This window comes from Macrobrachium rosenbergii, chromosome 53 (genome assembly GCF_040412425.1).
Source record: "Macrobrachium rosenbergii isolate ZJJX-2024 chromosome 53, ASM4041242v1, whole genome shotgun sequence".
Lineage (NCBI taxonomy): Eukaryota > Metazoa > Arthropoda > Malacostraca > Decapoda > Palaemonidae > Macrobrachium > Macrobrachium rosenbergii.
The window spans coordinates 43,982,417-44,001,832 of NC_089793.1; the positions used below are offsets into that span (position 1 = coordinate 43,982,417).

Sequence of the window (19,416 nt, forward strand, 5' to 3'; positions counted from 1 at the left end):
CTAACATTTTCACAGACAGACAGCGCCGTAAACGACTCCAACAACCGAACCACTCACAACGACAATTACACACTCTCTCTCTCTCTCTCTCTCTCTCTCTCTCTCTCTCTCTCTCTCTCTCTCTCTCTCTCTCTCTCTCTCTCTCTCTCTCTCTCTCACACACACAAAACGTTAGGAAATGCTAAATACAAACAAATTCATTCATCCCTCTATAATATCAAGACTGAAAATGTCATGTCTTTCAAGAAAAAAGTAAAAAAAACTTTCCTAATTTCTGTTATGGCACTGTGGATTTGATAATAAATATGAAGTACGCCGCATAAAATTCTGATTGTGCCCACTTTTATTGTATACATGACGAATAAGTTTGCCGGTCTCCTTGAAGCCTTCTGCGAGGTGGGACCTGAACAAAAAAGGCAGAAACAGTAAACTGTACGTGCGGCTAAAATCACATTTCTTTGGACTACCTCGTTCGCTTGCATACTCGCATGCGTCTCACTATAGCCCCAATAACCTAATCTCACAATCACTTAATCGTAATCATAATTATAATCGTATGAGTGTTATTGTCATGACCGTAAGTACTTAATCACTTATTTTTTTGTACGAATTTACACGTGATGTTTATTAATTCTATACAAAGTAGTGATCAAAGTCCAATCTCTATATCAAACAATATACAGGTGCCGGATAGTAAATAGAGTGATTATTATAATGTTCCCTTGAATACATCCAAACGAAAGCTCACATTGATAGTTCGACTACTAACTTTTAAGCCATAAACATCATATTAGATTGCTTTAGAGGTTAAAATGTTCAGTAATTTAATATTTAATTAAATGTGTGTTGGCAACAACTCGCTGCTCAGCTGTTTCATCGTCTGCACCTCCTCGGAGTCGGCCACAGAGCAAAGACATTCAAACAACCGTGGCTCGGTCAGCCGTGGCCTGCCGATGCCGATGACCCCACGACTCATTAGGATTGCAAGGTCTACCCGGAAGTGGCACGGTTTTCAAGTACTTGAGTGAGAATATCATACGACTTTATATTAGATAAGGCATGTTACCCAAAATTTATGTTTTACCTCGGGAACTGGTAGTTGTTACCGTAGTAGTAGTACCGTAGGTTAGTAGCAAAACCTATCTTCTTGAGAAGAGTTGCAAGGTAAGACATAATTTTTCTCTCATATATCGACTGTATTTCGCTGGGAACTGTTCGTTTCCCGGTTTATAGCAGACTTCCATGTTTAGGCAATGTAGACTAATAAGGAAAGAATCGATAGGTTTTGCTATGGGCCTGCATGATGCCTGCCGGAGGGTTCAGCAGCTAAGCCCAGTATATGTTAGCCTCTGTGAGTAATTAGTCTGTGCGAACGTTATTTAGCTGAGTTCCTTCCTGTAAATGCATTCAGAGTGATTGTTTAGAACAGTACATATTGACAGGTTAGGATGACAAAACAGGTTGTTTCCAAGAACATGAAGTATGCTATATATTTTAACATTGATAACGTGGTTTGTTTTTTTTCAATCTTGGGCTAGTTTTAAGATGAGCCTGCTGTTTTTACCCTTACCCATACCTCACTTACCTTTATTGGCGAACTACAGAAAGAAACTGAGAATTGTTGGTGCAAAAAATAAAACTAAATTGCCAGGGTTATACTTTTAAAACATCTTAGCAATTGCTAATGATGTAAAAGAAATCTTTATAGAGAAAAAGATCACAAAACACAGGCAACACACTTTTCTAAGTGATCTTTAGCTTTGCCTGGAGCCCCATTTTTTCACAGACTCATTAATTTTTCAAAGTCCCAATGTGGTCTGGTAAAACTAAGGTATACTAAACTTAACTTACATATGTTGAAGTAAATTTTCCCCTGAATCACAGGCTGTCCAATACTACTGGTAGACATGCATTCAAAAACATCATTAAATTGAGAAAGGTTAATGCAAAATACTCAGAGAAGGTTATAATAACCTACTGAGACTAACTCAAGCTTACCCAACCAGGTACACAGTATCATATAAGATGTAATGCACTTTGGACCTCACTTAGTTTTCCTGGTTTCCTTTTTACTTGTATTAAAATAGGTTTTATGTTGACACAGTAAGATCTGAAAACATCAGCTGCTTATATGCTGACCTAACAAAATTTCATAAAAGTGAGACATTATTATTTTAATAATTGCCACTGAAAGTTTTGTATCATCCTAAAGGGGACTGTAAGACAATTGTAACACAAAAAGTTTCAGAATTAGACTGTATGGTTCACAAACAAACATGAATTTGTATTCTATACTCATAATGTTAAATACAGTTAAGTTTGAGCTAGTAAAATTAAGTATATGTCAACTTTTATCTTATTGGCCTCCAAGAGGTAGTTTACATTGCTGAGGGAAGGTGGGAAATAATGAGGGAAATAAGGAACATGTGATAGAGTAAGCTGTATGTCTTTCTCTCCATGTCATTAGCCTTTCCTGATTGCAAATTACTGTACACAAAGGTATATAGCTGTAAAATGAAAACTCCTCTAATTGCCAATTCTGCTTCTTCTTTTAACCTGCTTTTTTCCCCATTTGTATGGGGTAAGCACAATGCCTTCTTTTGAGAGACTTTGATTTGGCTTTGGGGTAGACCATAGTCTCGATTGGCTGCCCTGCCTGTCATTGCTTAGACCCCGGTAGCATATGTACATGTACAGTAAACCCCCCGTATTCGCGTTCTCATGGTTCACGGACTCACGCATTTGCGGGTTTCTCTGTGGAACATATCTAGCCATCATTCGCGGAAAATTCGCCCATTCACGGTATTTTTCACTGAGAAATAGTCACTAATTACTGTATTTTCATATATTTTTCATGAATAAATGCACATTTTGTGATAAAACTATTAAAACACTCAATTATAAGCATTTTTACAGGGTTTTTCTTGGTTTAAGCTATCAAAATGGGCAGTTCTAAGTGTTTTTAGATGGGTTTTAAGCATTCACGGATTTGACCTATTCGCGGGGGTGTGTGGGACGTATCCCATGCGAATACGGGGGGTTCACTGTATTATACCAGTCACCAGCGCCCTTTCTCCCAGCAGCGAGAAGTTGTTACGCGGTTAGGTCAACAGTTCGAGATGTGTGAGGTGTCTGTTATGTTTTTAGATGTTGGAGTGGCTTTGTTTGTGTGTATTAGTCTTTAACACCCATTTGCTTTTAAGCAAACCTATCCATTGATTACATACATAATCCCGGGGTGTCTACATGGATAGCAAAGTGTCCACCTTTCTGACTGGTCGGCTGCGGATTTGAACCCACGCCACAGACCTCTATGAAGTCTGAAGCTGCTGCTCTAACTGACTTGGCCATTGAGGCTCTCCTCTAAGTGACAATATTGTACTAAGTACATCATAACCATTAGGATAAATCATTTAGGGAAAAGGAAATTAAATTATTCAGTTGTAATGGATCCTAAATATATGCTGGAGTTTCTGCTATGAAAGCACCTTGGGGAAGTTATTGGCTAAATTTTAGATTGAGCGATAGCAGTAAAGCAATTTTACTTACAGTATGATGTACAAATAATATATCAGTGTTTAGACTAAGCAGCAGCGGGAAGGAGAAACGATGACATGAGGAAGGAATGAGTTAGGGAAGGAGAAGGAACAAGAGGAAATTGAAAGATGGTGTGTAGGGATCAGGGGTTGCCTTTGACTTGACTTCTGAAGAAAAACTGATGGAGAGAGAGCAATGTGGTGTTTAGGAAAATTCAGATAAATTTTAAAAATTTTATCTATAAAGCTTTGCAGCATTATGTTTTATGCTGAAAATGTGAAAGTGTGCAGGAGAAATTTGCCATGGGAATTGTACTGGCCCCAAGTTTGTTGTTTGTAGATTTTCATTGCTACTCTTAACAAAGATTATGCTTTTTATCTTTCCCAAGCCTGGATAAATAAGGAGGGTAGGAATTGGGATGGGCATCTATCTGTATAACATCTGTCAAAACATTTTAAGAAATGAGCCATTCATTGAGTGATAGAAACACCTAGAAAAGGCTCATTAGAAATAGTCACCCCAACTAGGATTAAGCTGAGAAGATTATTAATCATTACTGATGTGCATGCATAAGTTCTCTCTATGTATTGTGTTCACAGTGATGTATTGATGTACTGCAATGATCATTTTATTGCTAACTCATCTTTGGGCTATTATAGTATTTTGAAAATTTTAACTCGATGCATATGGCGTACACGTTGGTTGAATGGAAGAAAATATGGTGGGAATTGATGTGAACTGGTTCTTTTGAACTTGTTAACATGCAGCTGGCTTTTATATTGGGCACTTAGTTCCTTTGCACATGTTTACACGTGCAGCTGTTACCATAGTGGTCCATGAAAGGAGATGGGTATGAGAGCACCAAAGGGTCTGCTGATTCTCATGTTATGTGGTTTGTATTTCTTTTACCTAACTTCCAACCAGGCACCCATGTCACTTGCCCCTAACAACTGCTCAAGGCATTTTGTGCATCTAGCAGAGCCCAGTTGGTGTGTATCTTGCTAGTCTTATCATTTGGCATATTGAGTTTTGTACATTTTTTGTCTTTAGTCTTCACTGAAATGTGATTCAGTTTTGTCTGATAACCTTGGTATATTTAAGCAATTTATGTTATTTCTGTTATATTTACCCCCTTATATCTGTCTGTATTTTTTTTTATTTCTTATATGTTCTTTGCTTTTGCAAGTGTAAGAAAAAGTGAATGTCTACAGGGAAATGCATTACAAAAACCTAAATGCATAAAGTAAATTTTTTTCATTTAGTGTTCAGTATACAGCATTATAATCATAAATTGGAGCTTCTTTGTGACTGGATGATGGCTGATGACAAATTACTGTATGTATTGTTCTTCCTTGATGTTTTCTTGATATGAAATGATGGTAGAAACAGGGGAAAAACTCCTGTTTCATTGACACAGCTGAAGAAGAGAATTCTTTGAAGGTTGTTGATATAATTTAAGGGAAAGTGTTTTAGGCTTGAAAAATAAATATAAAATTTTATGTTTTGTAAGTATCCTTTATCCACAAGAGATTTTTGTCCCCTTTTTAAGGTTACGGATATTTAATTAGACTTTCATAAACACTAGGAATGCCATCGATTATTATCTTGATGAATAAGTTTTTACTAAATTACTTGCAGTAACAATGGTTATTTAATTTTGTAGTAACAACTCAAGTAACTTTACATAAAAATCACAGATGGAAAGTGCTGAGGATGTATGGTTTAGAAAATAATTTGTTGAGAGCAATTAAAAGGGTTTATGATGGAAGTGAAGCAGTTTTGCAATATGTAGGCAGAATAGTGATTGTTTTGGCGTAATAATGGAGTTGAAACAAGGATGTGTTATGTATCCATGGATGTTTTAATGCATTTATAGATGGAATGATGTAAGAAGTCAAAGAAAGGGCAGCAGATGTAGGTGCAACGTTGTAGAGTAAAAAAAATGGGTTGTGAATGGAGTGTAGAATGGTTTTATTTGCATTTGAAATAGAACTGAATAGAGATAGTGAAGAGAAATTGCTGAAAATAATGAAAGTTTAAGAATTTCTGAAAAGGAAAAAATCTTAAAGTAAATGAGTCAGAGTGAGGTTATAATTTTAAATGAAAATAAGGAGATGGAGCAGTTAATGGTAACAGATGATGATACAGTATTTGGAAGTAAAAAAAATGGATGTTGATAGAATGAGAGATGTGAGTCACAGAATAGTTATAGCAAGGAAGGTAGCTGGGAATATATAGAATACTGGGAAGACACTTGGATTACTGATGGACATCAAGGTGGAAATGTGTGAGGAGACTGTTGAGGCAATTCTGCTTTATGGAAATGAAGTGTTTGTGTTAGTTGTGAATAAAAAAAAAACGAAGGTTGGAAGTAAAGAAATGAATTTAATTGGTACATATGCCATAAGAAGCAAATGAAAGGTTGAGAAATATGGACATGCACATGATAGAAATAGTGGTAAAAAGGTTAACATAAGTGAAAGCTTGGATCAGGATGTTTTGAGATAGTTTGGTTATATGGAATAACTAGAGGATGATAGGTTGGTGAAAAGCGTGTCTAACTCAATAGCAACAGAAGGAAGATAAAAAGGAAAACCTAGAAATGGATAAGTGGAGTGTCTGATGTTTTTGAAAGTAAGGGTTTTTATACACTACAGTATTCAGAAAGCACAAAAGTGCATGTGACATTGAGGTGAATGGCACATTGTTTGGAGGGAGGTTTGATGCAATGTTGAGAAGTCTTTTATGTAGGTGTATGAAGCTGCTGTTTTGGAAGTTTTCTGCACAGGTTGGGTGTTCGTCCATGATCCAGTGGTTGAAGTGTGATTTTAGGGATGACCATTAATGTTTTTCTGTGAAACTACCCTCTTACAGGAGAAGCAGCTCATTGTTAACCAAATAAGTGATACAATACTTTTCTTTTACAGAGGAAGTGCTGCTTAGGTGAACTTGGCGAAGTATGTGTCAGCGTAAAAAGAAGCAGAATGGCTTCATACTGCCTTTCCACAGGGCTCCATCGTACCTTAGAACCAATCCTTATATTATGAAAGGATATCGGGTGAATCTTTCCACATCACAATGTTTTCGTAGGTAAGTGGGTTTGTGGTGGTGTATATCATGAGGTACGCTGTATGTGAAATTTTAGGAAAACCTCTTTCGAGCAGACTGTAGATGTGTTCAGATGCATATCCTTTACTTTTATATAAACAAAAAATTTTCATGCAAATCCATTAATCATTTAGTGCCTTATATTTCCTTGGACTTAGAAATCCCAGTCTTACCAGACTCACATTGTTCGAGAATCTTCACTGCACTTGCTCTCTCTTGTGCACTGATATGCTTACACTTTAATCTGACTTTTTCATGTGGGTTGTTTTTCAGGATCATCTCTACCAGTAACAGTAATGAAGATTACTCATTAGAAACTCATTTTACTTTCATTGTCACTTCATTAATTTTCTTGTATTAGTCTGTGTGGTCCTCATACCTCTCAAAATATAGGCGCTTTTCAGCTACCCATGTTTTTTTTTTTTTTAAGACAATAACCTACTCCATCATTACAGTTTGGGTTTTGTAAAGGTCTTGGTACTTGTGGTGCACTCTTGTCAATATCTCCCATCTGGCAGAGTGCTTGTAAGGAGGGTGCAGAGGCATGCATGGTTGGTTTAGATTTTAGCTCAGCCTATGACTGTGTGATTCATAAAACAGTTACAAACTAAGATTATTGGGAATTGGTGGATGTTTTATTAATATTTTGAATAGATTTTTAATAGGCAGAACCCAAAGCATCTCTGTTGATGGCCAGTTTAGCAGCTTTAGTAGTGTCATTTCAGGTGTTCCTCAAAGTAATGTTCTTGGACCAGTGCTATTTACAGTATTATCTGTACTAGTAACATGTGGCAAGGTCTGGAAAACAAACTGATTACATATGCCAATAATGTGCTTTAGGTATGTAGTTGCAGAATCCTTGAACAGAGATGTGCCATGTATTCATGAGTGTAGTCTCTGAGATATAAGCTTAACCCTTCTAACACTCAAAGTACTGTATGATAGTTAGTCAATCCAGAACACTTTTGCCTTTATATCCTTGATTTACATATACATGATAGTTTTAAATTTCAGCGAGTTTAAGTCTTTACATGTAACTTTGTTCATGAAACTTACCTGTCAGATATATATACAGCTGTATTTCTCCGAAATCCGACAGAATTTCAAAACTCGCGGCACACGCAGTGTGGCCAGGTGGTTAGTACTCATTCCCGCCGCTGGGTGGCGGGAATCGAACCATTCCCATTTTCTATTCAGATTTTCTCTGTCGCCGGTACTGTTAACATCTGTTTACAGTACCTCCGCCTCTGGATTTCGTTAACTTGCATAGTTTTCCACTTGAGTATTCTATTGACTTTTGGTTTTTTGACTTTGGCTTGTGGATTGGCATACGCTTTTTGTGGACTGTTTATGATTTTGCTTTTGACTGCTCTTGAATGATGTCTGGTACTAGTTCTGCTAGCTTTCGAGTATGTTGTGTGAGTGAGTGCAAGGTGAGGCTACCGAAGGCTTCGGTAGACCCTCACTCAGTTTGCATGAGGTGTAGGGGGCATGTATGTTTGATCAATGATCGCTGCAAAGAGTGTGAGCCTTTGTCTGATGCGAGCTGGAAATTGTATGATTCCTATGTTCGTAAGTTAGAGCGTGACAGGATCAGGAGATCTTCCTCCAGGAGTGTGTGTAAGAGTCAGGGTTCTATTTCTTCACCTGATAACCCCATTGTAGACATTGTTGTACCTGTCCCTGTGTTTTGCCTTCGGGCCCTGAGGTTGTGTCTGCGGGGGGTTTGGCCCTGACGGAGATCATGAACACCATCCGTGCTCTAGAAAACAAAGTGTCTTCGCTACAAAGTGCTGTGCAGTGTAGTGTTCCCCCTAGTGTCGTGGAGGGGCGTCAGATCGGCCCCATAATGCTTCTAGGCCTGGACCTCTGTCAGACTCCCAGGACTCAGGGAGAAGGCATGTCGAAAGCCGTAAGAGGGTTACGGGGGCTTCCCACCGATCTGACGTCCCTTCGGCAGGTCCTGTTGTCACTTCCCAGGCTGCCAAGGATCGTGCTTCGGCTCGTATCCTTAAGGACTGCTTTTCGTCCTCTGAGGCGTCCTCCCCTCGTAGGGGGTGGAATTCTCGTAAGGACTCTCGCCCGCTGAAGAGGAGCTTTAGAGAAGACGCTTCACGTCAGTTTTCTCCGTCTGTGCGGGATTTTGAAGCTTTCCCGCCACAGAAGAGGACCAGAACGTCGTCAGAGGAGGACGTTTGCGAGCGCCCCAGTCGCTCTAAGGAGAGAGCTGTTCTTGCTCCTGTAAGGAAGAAGAAGGCGTCCCCTCGCCCCTCTTCTTCCCGTAGGTTCTCCTCTCCTCCTGGATATGAGACCTCTCCTTCCAAGAGTATCTTACGAGATATGCAGCGTCAGTTGGCCTCTCTTCTTGCCGAGAAGGAATCAGAACCGCGTCATCGCAAGGACTTGAGGCTTCCCATTAAGAAGTCCAGGAAGTCCCCTTCTCCTGCTCCTTTTTCTTCGACACCGTCTCCTGCTTCTTCGCCCTGTCGTCCTCACAGCTCACGAGTTCCCTTTCGTGATTCTCGTCATCATCACGACGCCTCGCAAGCAGCTATCCAGGACTCTTCATTAGCTGCTCGTCAGGACGCTTCTCTCGCTGCCGTGCAGGACGTTCGGCAGGACGCTCAGCATGACGCTAGGTTGGGCTCCCGATCGGATGCTCTTCAGGACGCTCGCCAGGACGCCTCTTTAGTCGCCGTCCAGGGCGCTCCAGAGCATTCTGATCCTGCAGGGAAAAGTAGATCCCTCTTCCATATCGGACCTCAAGGCCTTCGTTCCCCGAAAGCTTTTTGTGATTCTCGTGGTTCGCCCATTCATGAAGGAGAAGTCTCTGGCGATTCAGAGCCTGCGGGATTTGATCAACCTTCTGCTTCCTCGTCTTCCGACTACCAGGTGTTAACCGGTCTTCTTAAGGACTTATTCGGTGATAAGTTTAAACCCTCGGCTCCTCTCTCTCCTCCTTCGCAGCTTGCCTCTTCCAAAGCGAGGAGAACGCCGGGGTTTGTGAAGATGACTTCTTCACTGGCTACGAAGAAGGCCTTCAAGAAGGTTAACGCCTGGATGGAGGAACGGAAGACGCAAGGCAAGACTTCTTTTGCCCTTCCTCCATCTAAGCTTTGCAGTAAGGCGGGCATGTGGTATGAGACAGGTGAGGACGTCGGTTCTCGAGTTCCTTCTTCGTCTCAAGGAGATTTCGCCAGCCTTGTCGACGCTTCCAGGAGGTCCCTACTGTCGACTGCTAAGGTTTCGTGGACGATGTCCGAGACCGACCATCATCTGAAGGGACTCTTCCGATCTATGGAAGTTTTCAACTTCTTAGACTGGTGCTTGGGTGCTTTGGACCTCAAGCTTAGAAGCCCCGACTGATCAGCCTGGGGAGCTATCCAGTGTTTTGAATTGTATGGATAAGGCCGTCAGGGATGGCTCAGAGGAACTGGCTTCCCATTTTTGTACAGGTCTTTTGAAGAAGAGGGCCTTGTACTGCAATTTCACCTCCAAGTCAGTTTCGCCATCACAAAGGGCTGAATTATTGTTTGCCCCTTTGTCGAGCCATCTCTTCCCCCAGCCTTTAATCAAGGACCTCGCTTCTAGTCTTAAGGAGAAGGCCACGAGATCTTCTGGTCCATTCGTCTAGACGTCCTTCAGTCCCTTCTACGTCGTCATCAGTTCTGTCCTCCAAGAAGAAACAGCCCTTTCGTGGAGGAGCTTCTTCCTCGAAATCGACTCCATGAGGGAGAGGTTTTTCCAGAGGAGCAGCCCCATCGAAGCCCAGGGGCAGAAAGTGATCTTCAACACCTCCAGACACCTGTGGGAGCCAGGCTACTTTCATTTGCGGGAGCCTGGAGAGCGAAAGGGGCGGACTCTTGGTCCGTCGAAGTTCTAGAGAAAGGCTACAAGATCCCCTTTCTCGATTCGCCACCCCTTTGTACGTCACCCAAGGATCTGTCGCCCTCCTACCATTGGGAAAAACAACAGATCCTTTTAGATCTTTTGGAGCAGATGCTCGTAAAAAGAGCTGTGGAGCCAGTTCAGGATCTAGCCTCTCCGGGGTTCTACAACCGACTGTTCTTAGTCCCGAAACAGTCGGGAGGTTGGAGACCTGTACTGGACGTAAGCAGACTGAACCGCTTCATTGTCAAAGAGAAGTTCAAGATGGAAACGTCCCAGTCTGTTCTCGGAGCTCTAAGACCAGGAGATTGGATGGTCTCTCTGGACTTACAAGACGCATACTTCCATGTTCCCATACATCCTCAGTCAAGACAGTACCTGAGGTTTGTACTGGGGGGAAGAGTCTTCCAATTCCGAGCTCTTTGCTTTGGTCTCAGCACAGCTCCCATGATATTCACAGTGATCATGAGAAATGTGGCGAGGTGGCTTCACTTGGCGGGGATCCGCGTTTCGCTTACCTGAGCGATTGGCTCATTCGAGCTTCTTCCCAAGCTCAGTGTCTGGAGGACCTAAATTGACATTGGAGTTGACGAAGTCCCTGGGACTTCTAGTCAACAAAGAGAAGTCCCATCTGATCCCGACTCAGTCCATCGTCTATCTGGGGATTCAGATGGATTCAGTGGCTTTTCGGGCGTATCCATCCCAAGAACATCAACAACATTGCTTGGAAAAAGTTTCGTCTCTCCTGGGGAAGGAAACATGCTCGGTGAGGGAATGGATGAGTTTGCTGGGGACCATTTCCTCGCTGGAGAAGTTTGTTTCCCTGGGAAGACTTCATCTCAGGCCCTCCAGTTTTTCCTAGCGGAGAACTGGATGAACAAGGAGGACCTGGAAGAGACCTTGAAGATCTTTCCGTCTGTCAAGACTCACCTGAGGTGGTGGCTCGACCCCTTGTTACTGGCAGGAGGCGTTTCTCGTCTTCAGAGCCCCGACCTAGTGTTGTTTTCCGGCCCAGCGTCCAGGGAGGGATGGGGAGCAACACTAGGAGGGGAAGAAGTGTCAGGCACCTGGAGAGGGGAACAGGTGTCCTGGCACATCAATCTCAAAGAATTAGGAGCTATCCATCTAGCCCTTCAATTCTTCGAGGATCGAGTGTCAGGCCGGGTTGTTCAGGTGAATTCCGACAACACCACAGCCTTAGCTTACCTCAAGAAGCAGGGGTACTCGCTCCGTTCCCTGTTCAACCTGGCAAAGGAGATCCTGCTTTGGACTCATGCTCGGGGGATCACAATTCTCACGAGGTTCATCGCGGGCGTGGAGAATATCCGCGCGGACCTTCTCAGTCGGCAGCATCAACTTCTGCCGATGGAATGGACCCTTCACGAGGAGGTGTGTCTGGATCTGTGGAGGTTATGGGGACGTCCCCTAGTGGACCTCTTTGTGACGTCCAGAACAAAGAGGCTTCCTCTTTACTGCTCTCCTGTCTTAGATCCAGGAGCCTTAGCAGTAGATGCCCTCCTCTGGGACTGGAAGGGCCTAGATCTTTACGCTTTTCCTCCCTTCAAGATCCTGGGAGAAGTGATCAGAAAATTCTCAGCATCGGAAGGAACAAGGATGACTTTAATAGCCCCCTTTTGGCCAGCAGCAGATTGGTTCACAGAGGTCATGACCTTCCTTGTGGACTTCCCAAGGACACTCCCCCTGAGAGTAGATCTTCTCAGGCAGCCCCATTTCCAAAGATTCCACAAAACCTCCCGCTCTGAGTCTAACTGCATTCAGACTATCTCGAAGTTGGCAAGAGCGAGGGGTTTTCGAGAGCAGTGGCAAAGGCTATCGCCAGTGCCAGAAGACCCTCTTCTAATTCAGTCTATCAATCAGTGGGCCAATTTTAGGAGATGGTGCAAGAGCAGCGGGATTTCCTCGACCACGACCTCTGTGCCTCAAATAGCAGACTTCCTACTGCATCTCAGGGAGAAAGAAAAACTGGCAGTCTCTACTATTAAAGGCTATAAAAGTATGCTGTCGGCAGTCTTCCGACACAGGGGCCTAGACTTAGCCGACAACAAGGATCTTCACGATCTCTTGAGATCCTTTGAAACTGTTAAGGTTCCTAGGCCCATGACTCCTCCTTGGAACCTAGATGTGGTCCTGAAATTTCTTATGTCAAGTCCTTTTGAACCTATGTCTTCTGCTTCTCTCAAGAACGTGACTAGCAAGGCGGTTTTCCTAACTTCTCTGGCGACGCGAAGAGGGTTAGTGAAGTTCAGGCTATTAGCAAGCACATTGGCTTTAGGGGTCCTAATGCCATTTTGCTCCCTAAGTCCTTTATTTCTTGCCAAAAATGGAAATCCTTCAAACCTGTGGCCCAAGACTTTTGAAATCAAAGGTTTGACGGAGATTCTTGGACAAGAATCAGAGAGAGTCTTGTGCCCTGTCAGGGCTCTCAAATTCTACTTAGCCAGGACGAAAGAAAGCCGAGGCCCGTCGGACAATCTGTGGTGTTCGGTTAGAAGACCTGACTTGCCAATGTCCAAGAATGCTCTGTCATTCTTTTTAAGAAGTACTATCAAAGAGGCTCATTCTTCCTGCCAAGACGGTGACATGAGGCTTCTTAAGGTGAAAGCTCACAAAGTGAGAGCCATCTCGACTTCGGTGGCTTTCCAGAAGAACATGTCTCTAACGATCTTCTGGGTACCACCTTCTGGCGGAGTAATTCAGTGTTAAGCCGCATTACTTACGAGATGTGAAGTCAACTTTTGAAGACTGTTCTTCGCTGGGACCATACGTTTCCGCAGACACAATGTTGGGAGAAGAGGGCAATACTCATCCTATCCTTTAGAGGTTAGGTGGTATTTTTTAATCTTGGTTTTTGTATTCTCGGTTGTTGGGTGGCCACCGATGTGGACGTCCCAATCTTTAGCCTATGTTAGGTTCAATGGCTTAGATAGGCTCGGTCAGGTGGTTGGTTGTTGCTCCTTTTCCCCTCTCAGTATGGTCATATGATCTAGTCCCATTGTGGTCACGCCCCGTGGACAGGTCATCTAGATCTCACCAGCTTTATAGGTCCCTACCTTGCTGGAGAATCTAGTAAAGCAGAAGCAGGCTTGGGTGACAGTAACCTCGAAGTCAGCTATGCTAACAGGTAAGGAACCAAGGCGTTTCCTAAATCCTATTCTGTCTCTACCCACCTCCAATGGTGGGATTCAGCTGTATATATATCTGACAGGTAAGTTTCATGAACAAAATATTTTAATGATAAAATAAAGTTTGTTCATACTTACCTGGCAGATATATATAATTATAGTGCCCACCCACCTCCCCTCAGGAGACAGTGGCACTAGAAAATCTGAATAGAAAATGGGAATGGTTCCCGATTCCGCCACCCAGCGGCGGGGAATGAATACTAACCACCTGGCCACACTGCGTGTGCCGCGAGTTTTGAAATTCTGTCGGATTTCGGAGAAATACAGCTGTATATATATCTGCCAGGTAAATATGAACAAACTTTATTTTATCATTAAAATATCATTTTTTATAAGAAATTGACTTTGGGGAATCTTACATATTTTTGCTTCTTCTGTTTCTCAAAAAGTTGGTATCTTTCAGAAATCTCCAAGAATTTTTTGGGATGAAGCTATTATATCAAAGTGTTTTAACTCTTTTTTTTTTTTTTTCTTCACTGTTTAGAGTACTGTTCTCCAGCCTGGTCTTCCAGCAATGACTCCACTTCAAACTTTTGGATAGAGTTATGTCATCAGTCAAGTTTATGTTGCCAACTCTTAATGTTGACTTGTGGCACAGACAAACTGAGTTCATTATGTTTGCTGTATAAAATGCATACTACATATTATGCCCTAAAACATAGTCAGATAGGGTCATAATCTCTTTCTACATCTGTTTTAAGTTAAGTATACCTTAGTTTGACCAGATCACTGAGCTGATTAACAGCTCTCCTAGGGCTGGCCCGAAGGATTAGACTTATTTTACGTGGCTAAGAACCAATTGGTTACCTAGCAACGGGACCTACAGCTTATTGTGGAATCTGAACCACATTATAGCGAGAAATGAATTTCTATCACCAGAAATAAATTCCTCTAATTCTTCATTGGCTCTACATCTGTTTTAAGAATAATGTTATATCATCTTATGTCTCTAAGATTCTCCAGTAGCAATGGCCAGCATTGGGTCAGCATATTCTGTCTCTCATCAACTCCGCACTCTCTATCTATCAAACAAAGCCTTATTGGATTAAAACGTCAAGATACAAAACTAGACTTTATTTGTAAAATTAACGAAAGCATTTCAGTAAAAGCTATGGTTATGAAATGGAGTCTCTCACACTCCACAAAAATGGCAGTCATATCTAGAGGAAACTCAGATTCACAATCAATTGAATTAATCATTCTAGACCGACCAATACTAGTGACTAACACCCCCATTGGTTTATGGGTGAAGAGCAGTTTTTTTATACTACAAAAGCTTTATTTCATATAAGTAACTAACCAAGTACAATAATTATACAACCAACATTTCTAACTCGTGCGGCAACTTTTTCAAAATTCGCGGTAGTGCTGCTTCTGTTTTTTCTAGGTGACAGCTCCCCCCCACTATCGGGGAACATGGGAAACAACCTGGCCAGTAAGCTCAATTTGTTTCTGCTGGTTGTGGTATACACATCAGCACCATTTGCAGCAGCTTCTTTTATTATTTTTCAGTTGTCACTTCAGATTTGTGGAGTACATTTATTTTAGTTGTGCAGCAGGCTGTAGATAGTGAATTATGTCAGATTCTAGCAGTTCGAGTATTCACTATTGCAGCGAAGACTAAGATTAGACTCACTAAAGCTTGCTATGATCCTCATTCGATCTGTAGTATTTGTCGGGGGCAAGACTGTAGCATTGAGAAGACCTGTAATGGATGTTCAACAAGGAATAATAAATAGAGGAAGATTCTTAAAACTCACTTAGATAAATTAGAGAGAGATAGGAAGAGTAAAGCGGCTTTTAGAGCTGAGACACGATCTCATAATGTAGAACTACACCTAAATCCAGTTTAGAGGTTAGTCCTGTTGCTCTCCCTACTACCCTTATTTCTACTGTTTCTCCTATTCCTTGCCCTCCTACTGATCAACCTCCTACTCCTGTGCCTGGCTCCAATCTTAATGCCATTACCAGTCTTGAATCCAGGTTTGATAAGAAAATGAACCTAGTTGTAAATACAGCTGCAGAGTTAGGAGCTTCCCTGAAAGTGATAATGGATAAAGTGTTTTCTGATAAAGTGATAAATGACAGTGCAGTGCCAGTGAAGGAGGTGGCTATCCGTCCCGCTGGTTCTTCTAGACCAACGTCTCTGTCTTGCTCCCCTAAACCTGGGAGAGGACATACCGAAAGTCCAAGGGAGGCCAATGGGGGTTTGCCCATGGGTAGTCACCCCCTCAGCTGCTCATCTTGTACAGTCCCAGGTGTCAGACAGCCATTGGAAAGGCGTGTCTTTGGATGTCCATCAATTATCCTCAAGCTCTTCCGATGACTATGGCGCAGATAGGAGGTGCCTCAAATGGTACCTGGACTCTTCCCGACTGCTTAAGCGCCCTTCCAAGAATCTTGGTTGCTGTCCAGATCCGCTACCTATTGAGCAGGTATAAGCAGTCTATTAGCAGTCCCCGGCCTTCTTGTAGTTATGCTGTGGACCCTTCTGTCCCTGCCCCTGTCCCTAAGCATCCACTTCTGTCTTCATGGGACAGTCTGGAGGCCTTCTCACCTGAGCGCTCAACAGCTGAGCGCCCTCTCCTGGCTCCCAAGCGTCCAGCAACAGCTCGTAAACGCTCAGTGTTCGCTTCCAAATGTCTGGCGCCACATCCCAAGCGCCTGGATTCCACTCCTGAGAACCCGATATCTGCTTCCGAGCACCAAGTGCCCGCTCTCAGGTGCCCATCGCCTCTTTCATCTGCTCAAAGACTACGTCACCTTTGCCTCCTCCAGTTAGACCTCCAGCATCATCTCCTTTCCCTTTGGACCATGACAAGTCTACTCTGGCTCCTATTAAGCAACAGTTAGCCCAAATTATGGAGTTGCTACAGAAAGCTCCTTCCGCTCCCAAGCCTTCTCAGGATGATATCCTGTCCCTGGTCTCCTCCTTAGAAAAAGAAGAGGTTGGCCAAGAACCTGCGCCTCCTTCGGCTTATGCTGCTTTACTGTGGTACTTTTTGGTGAATTTTCCAACATTTTTCACCCCAGCTGCCCCATCCTTTGCTGCTTCGACCTTTGTAAAGAGGAATCAACTGGATGACAGGACAAGACTTCCCAAGATGGTCCTTTCAGCCAAAAGAGAGCAGGACAAAGCATCTTTCGCTTTTCCTCCCTCTCATTCAATCCGCAGGAGGTACTTGTCTTACATGACCGGCGAAGCTCCTCCTTTGGGAGTTGATGCCTCCTCCCAAGATGACTTCTCTAGTCTAATCAACTCTTCTCACCATTCTGCATTCTCTTCGGCAAAGATCATGTTTTCCTATGTAGAACTAGATCATCTAGTCAAGGACATTTTTAAGGTCTTCAAAGTACTTGTTTCCTGATTGGATGGTGGCACACTGGCCAAGAAAATAGAGGACCACCAGGATCTAGCTGGAGATATCAACTCAGACTAGCTCAGGGTTCTGTCCTGTGCCAACAAAGCCATTAGAGATGGCTCTCTAGAGCTTTCCACTTTATTCACCTTTGGAGAACTGAAGAAAAGAGAGCTCTGGTGCTCCTTTACTTCCAAGGGAATTACCCAGACTCAGAAGTCCTTGTTGTTCTCACCCCCAGAGCAGCATCATCTCTTCCCTCAGGGCACAGTGAAGGGAATTGCGTCAGATTTGCAGAAGAAATCTATGTAAGACTTGTTGGCCCAGTCGTCTAGGCATTCCAAGGATTCGACTGCTTTCCAAACCAGGACTCCCTCACCCCTCCAGCAGCAGCCCTTTCATGGAGGGAGATCTAGAGCACCATTCAGGACCTGTACAATTGTCCAGTTCACATCTAAGTTTATTAAGAAGAGCTCTTCCAAGCCAGTACCTAAAAAGTGAGAAGGATGTCCTTCATGTACCTGCAGGAGCCAGACTTCTAGAGTTTTGGGAGAAGTGGCTGATAAGAGGAGCAGAGCCTTGGATCATGACAGAGTTCTGAAGGAGGGCTACGTCGTCTCATTCCTGGAGAGCCCCTATTAGTCACCTCTCCCATCACATTGACAGTGTACTCAGTACGCTCCGAGAGACATTTGACCCTTTTGGAGGAAGTTTTCTCATCAAGAAAAGGGCCATAGAGGAAGTCGAGAACACCAGCATGGAGGGATTTTACAACTGACTCTTTGTGGTACCAAAAGCATCCGGGGTTGGAGACCAGTCCTCAGTGTAAGCACCCCCAATCATTTTGTCCTGAAGACAAAATTCAAAATGGAGGCAAGCCATTCGGTCCTTTCATCCATTCACCAGGCTGACTGGATGATAACCTTAGACATACGGGATGCATATAATCACATTCGTATCCATCCAGTTTCCAGGAAATATCTAAGGTTCATCTTCCAGAACAAGGTGTACCAGTTTCAGGCCCTTTGCTTCGTCCTTGTTACAGCCCATCAAGTACTCACACAAGTCCTTGCTTCTCTCTGGAAATAGCTCCACTTAGTAGGGATCAATGTTAGTCTTTACCTAGACAACTCGCTGCGTCGATCCCCATGGAAGGTCAAGTGCATGAAGGACTTACACAAGATTCTTCTTCTTACCCAGGAGCTTGGCCTTCTTATCAATCTTCAGAAGTCCCAGTTGACCCCGTCACAAGAAATTCTCTTTGTTCCTATATAATATACAAACCATTGGTCCTTTACAGAAGGAATTACTTTCAGTGAAGCTGGAACAGCCATTAAACTTTTGAACAAGGTGGATAGGCAGTTAGCTACCATCTGGTAGGTGGGAATCCCACCTTCCCTGATATAAACATTCCAATTTGCTTTCGGCCGTCATACGATGCAGACGTGTTGTTTCCTGACTGTCTGCCTTGATCGCTGTTTCACTTTTTTCCCTATGGGATCTTTCTTGTTTTGTTCTTTGTTGATCATAACATCTGCTTGTGTATTTGATATTTACGCAATATGCAAACCCATGAATCATTTAAACCTGCCTCCTCCCCTTCTTCTCCTGAGACTCACTGGCCGAAGAAGGAGGCTGCTTTAACCCCCCCCTAAGAAAGCCCATCATGCAACGTCTAAGAGTCTGCCTCCCTCCACAGGGGAAGCAGGGGGGATTTTCCATTGACTCTCTTTAGTCTTTGGACTCGGGAACCATTTCGTGTACCCCTCCGGGATCTTGCGTCTTGGGAACCTAGAGTACACGAGCCCCCAAGGCTCGCCCACTTGGAACCAGCTGTGAGAAACCCGCTTCCAAGACTGGTGCTGTGCCTGCCTCATCCCAAGTCCCTTCGGACACTCGGGTAAAGACAGCTCCCGTTGATCGTTCTTTATGAGATTTGGGAGTTTTGAGTGCTTGACAAGGCCAAGTCACCTCAAGTACTTGAGTTTTCCCTGAACCTTGAGTACCCCAAACCAGCATTGGGGAATCTGCTCCTCAGTCTGGATCAGGCACAGGACGAGAGAAAGTGACAAAGCATGCAGGTGCTTCATCACTTCCTGCTGGTTTTTCTTCAAGTACTCAGACAGGTTCCCACCCAAGTGCATCGGACTCGAGGGTATGAGCACATGGAGATGCAGTGAGGAGGTCCCCTGTGCAGTCATCTTCCGGCCAGGGGGCTTCGGTCTCAAAGAATACTGGAGCACATCAGGAGGACAGCACAAGTTCATGCCTGATGGTGCCCTATCCCTCGACCCCGGCTAGCCCTCGTTCACGTTCGCATG

At 43.4% G+C, this 19,416-nt stretch overlaps 1 protein-coding gene across 3 annotated transcripts in view; it reads left to right on the top strand.

Moving 5' to 3' along the window:
* Positions 1-861: 861 nt before the first annotated feature.
* Positions 862-19,416, top strand: part of LOC136834422 (progestin and adipoQ receptor family member 3-like) — a 141,311-nt gene continuing 122,756 nt past the window's right edge. The window contains exons 1-2 of one of the 3 annotated variants that reach the window (XM_067097004.1): positions 862-1,057; positions 6,465-6,627. In XM_067097004.1, the coding sequence (XP_066953105.1) occupies positions 6,497-6,627 (131 nt within the window). In that variant the 5' untranslated portion in view covers positions 862-1,057; positions 6,465-6,496. The remainder of the gene's footprint in view (positions 1,058-6,464; positions 6,628-19,416) is intronic. The other 2 variants (XM_067097002.1, XM_067097003.1) reach the window with 2 other exon arrangements.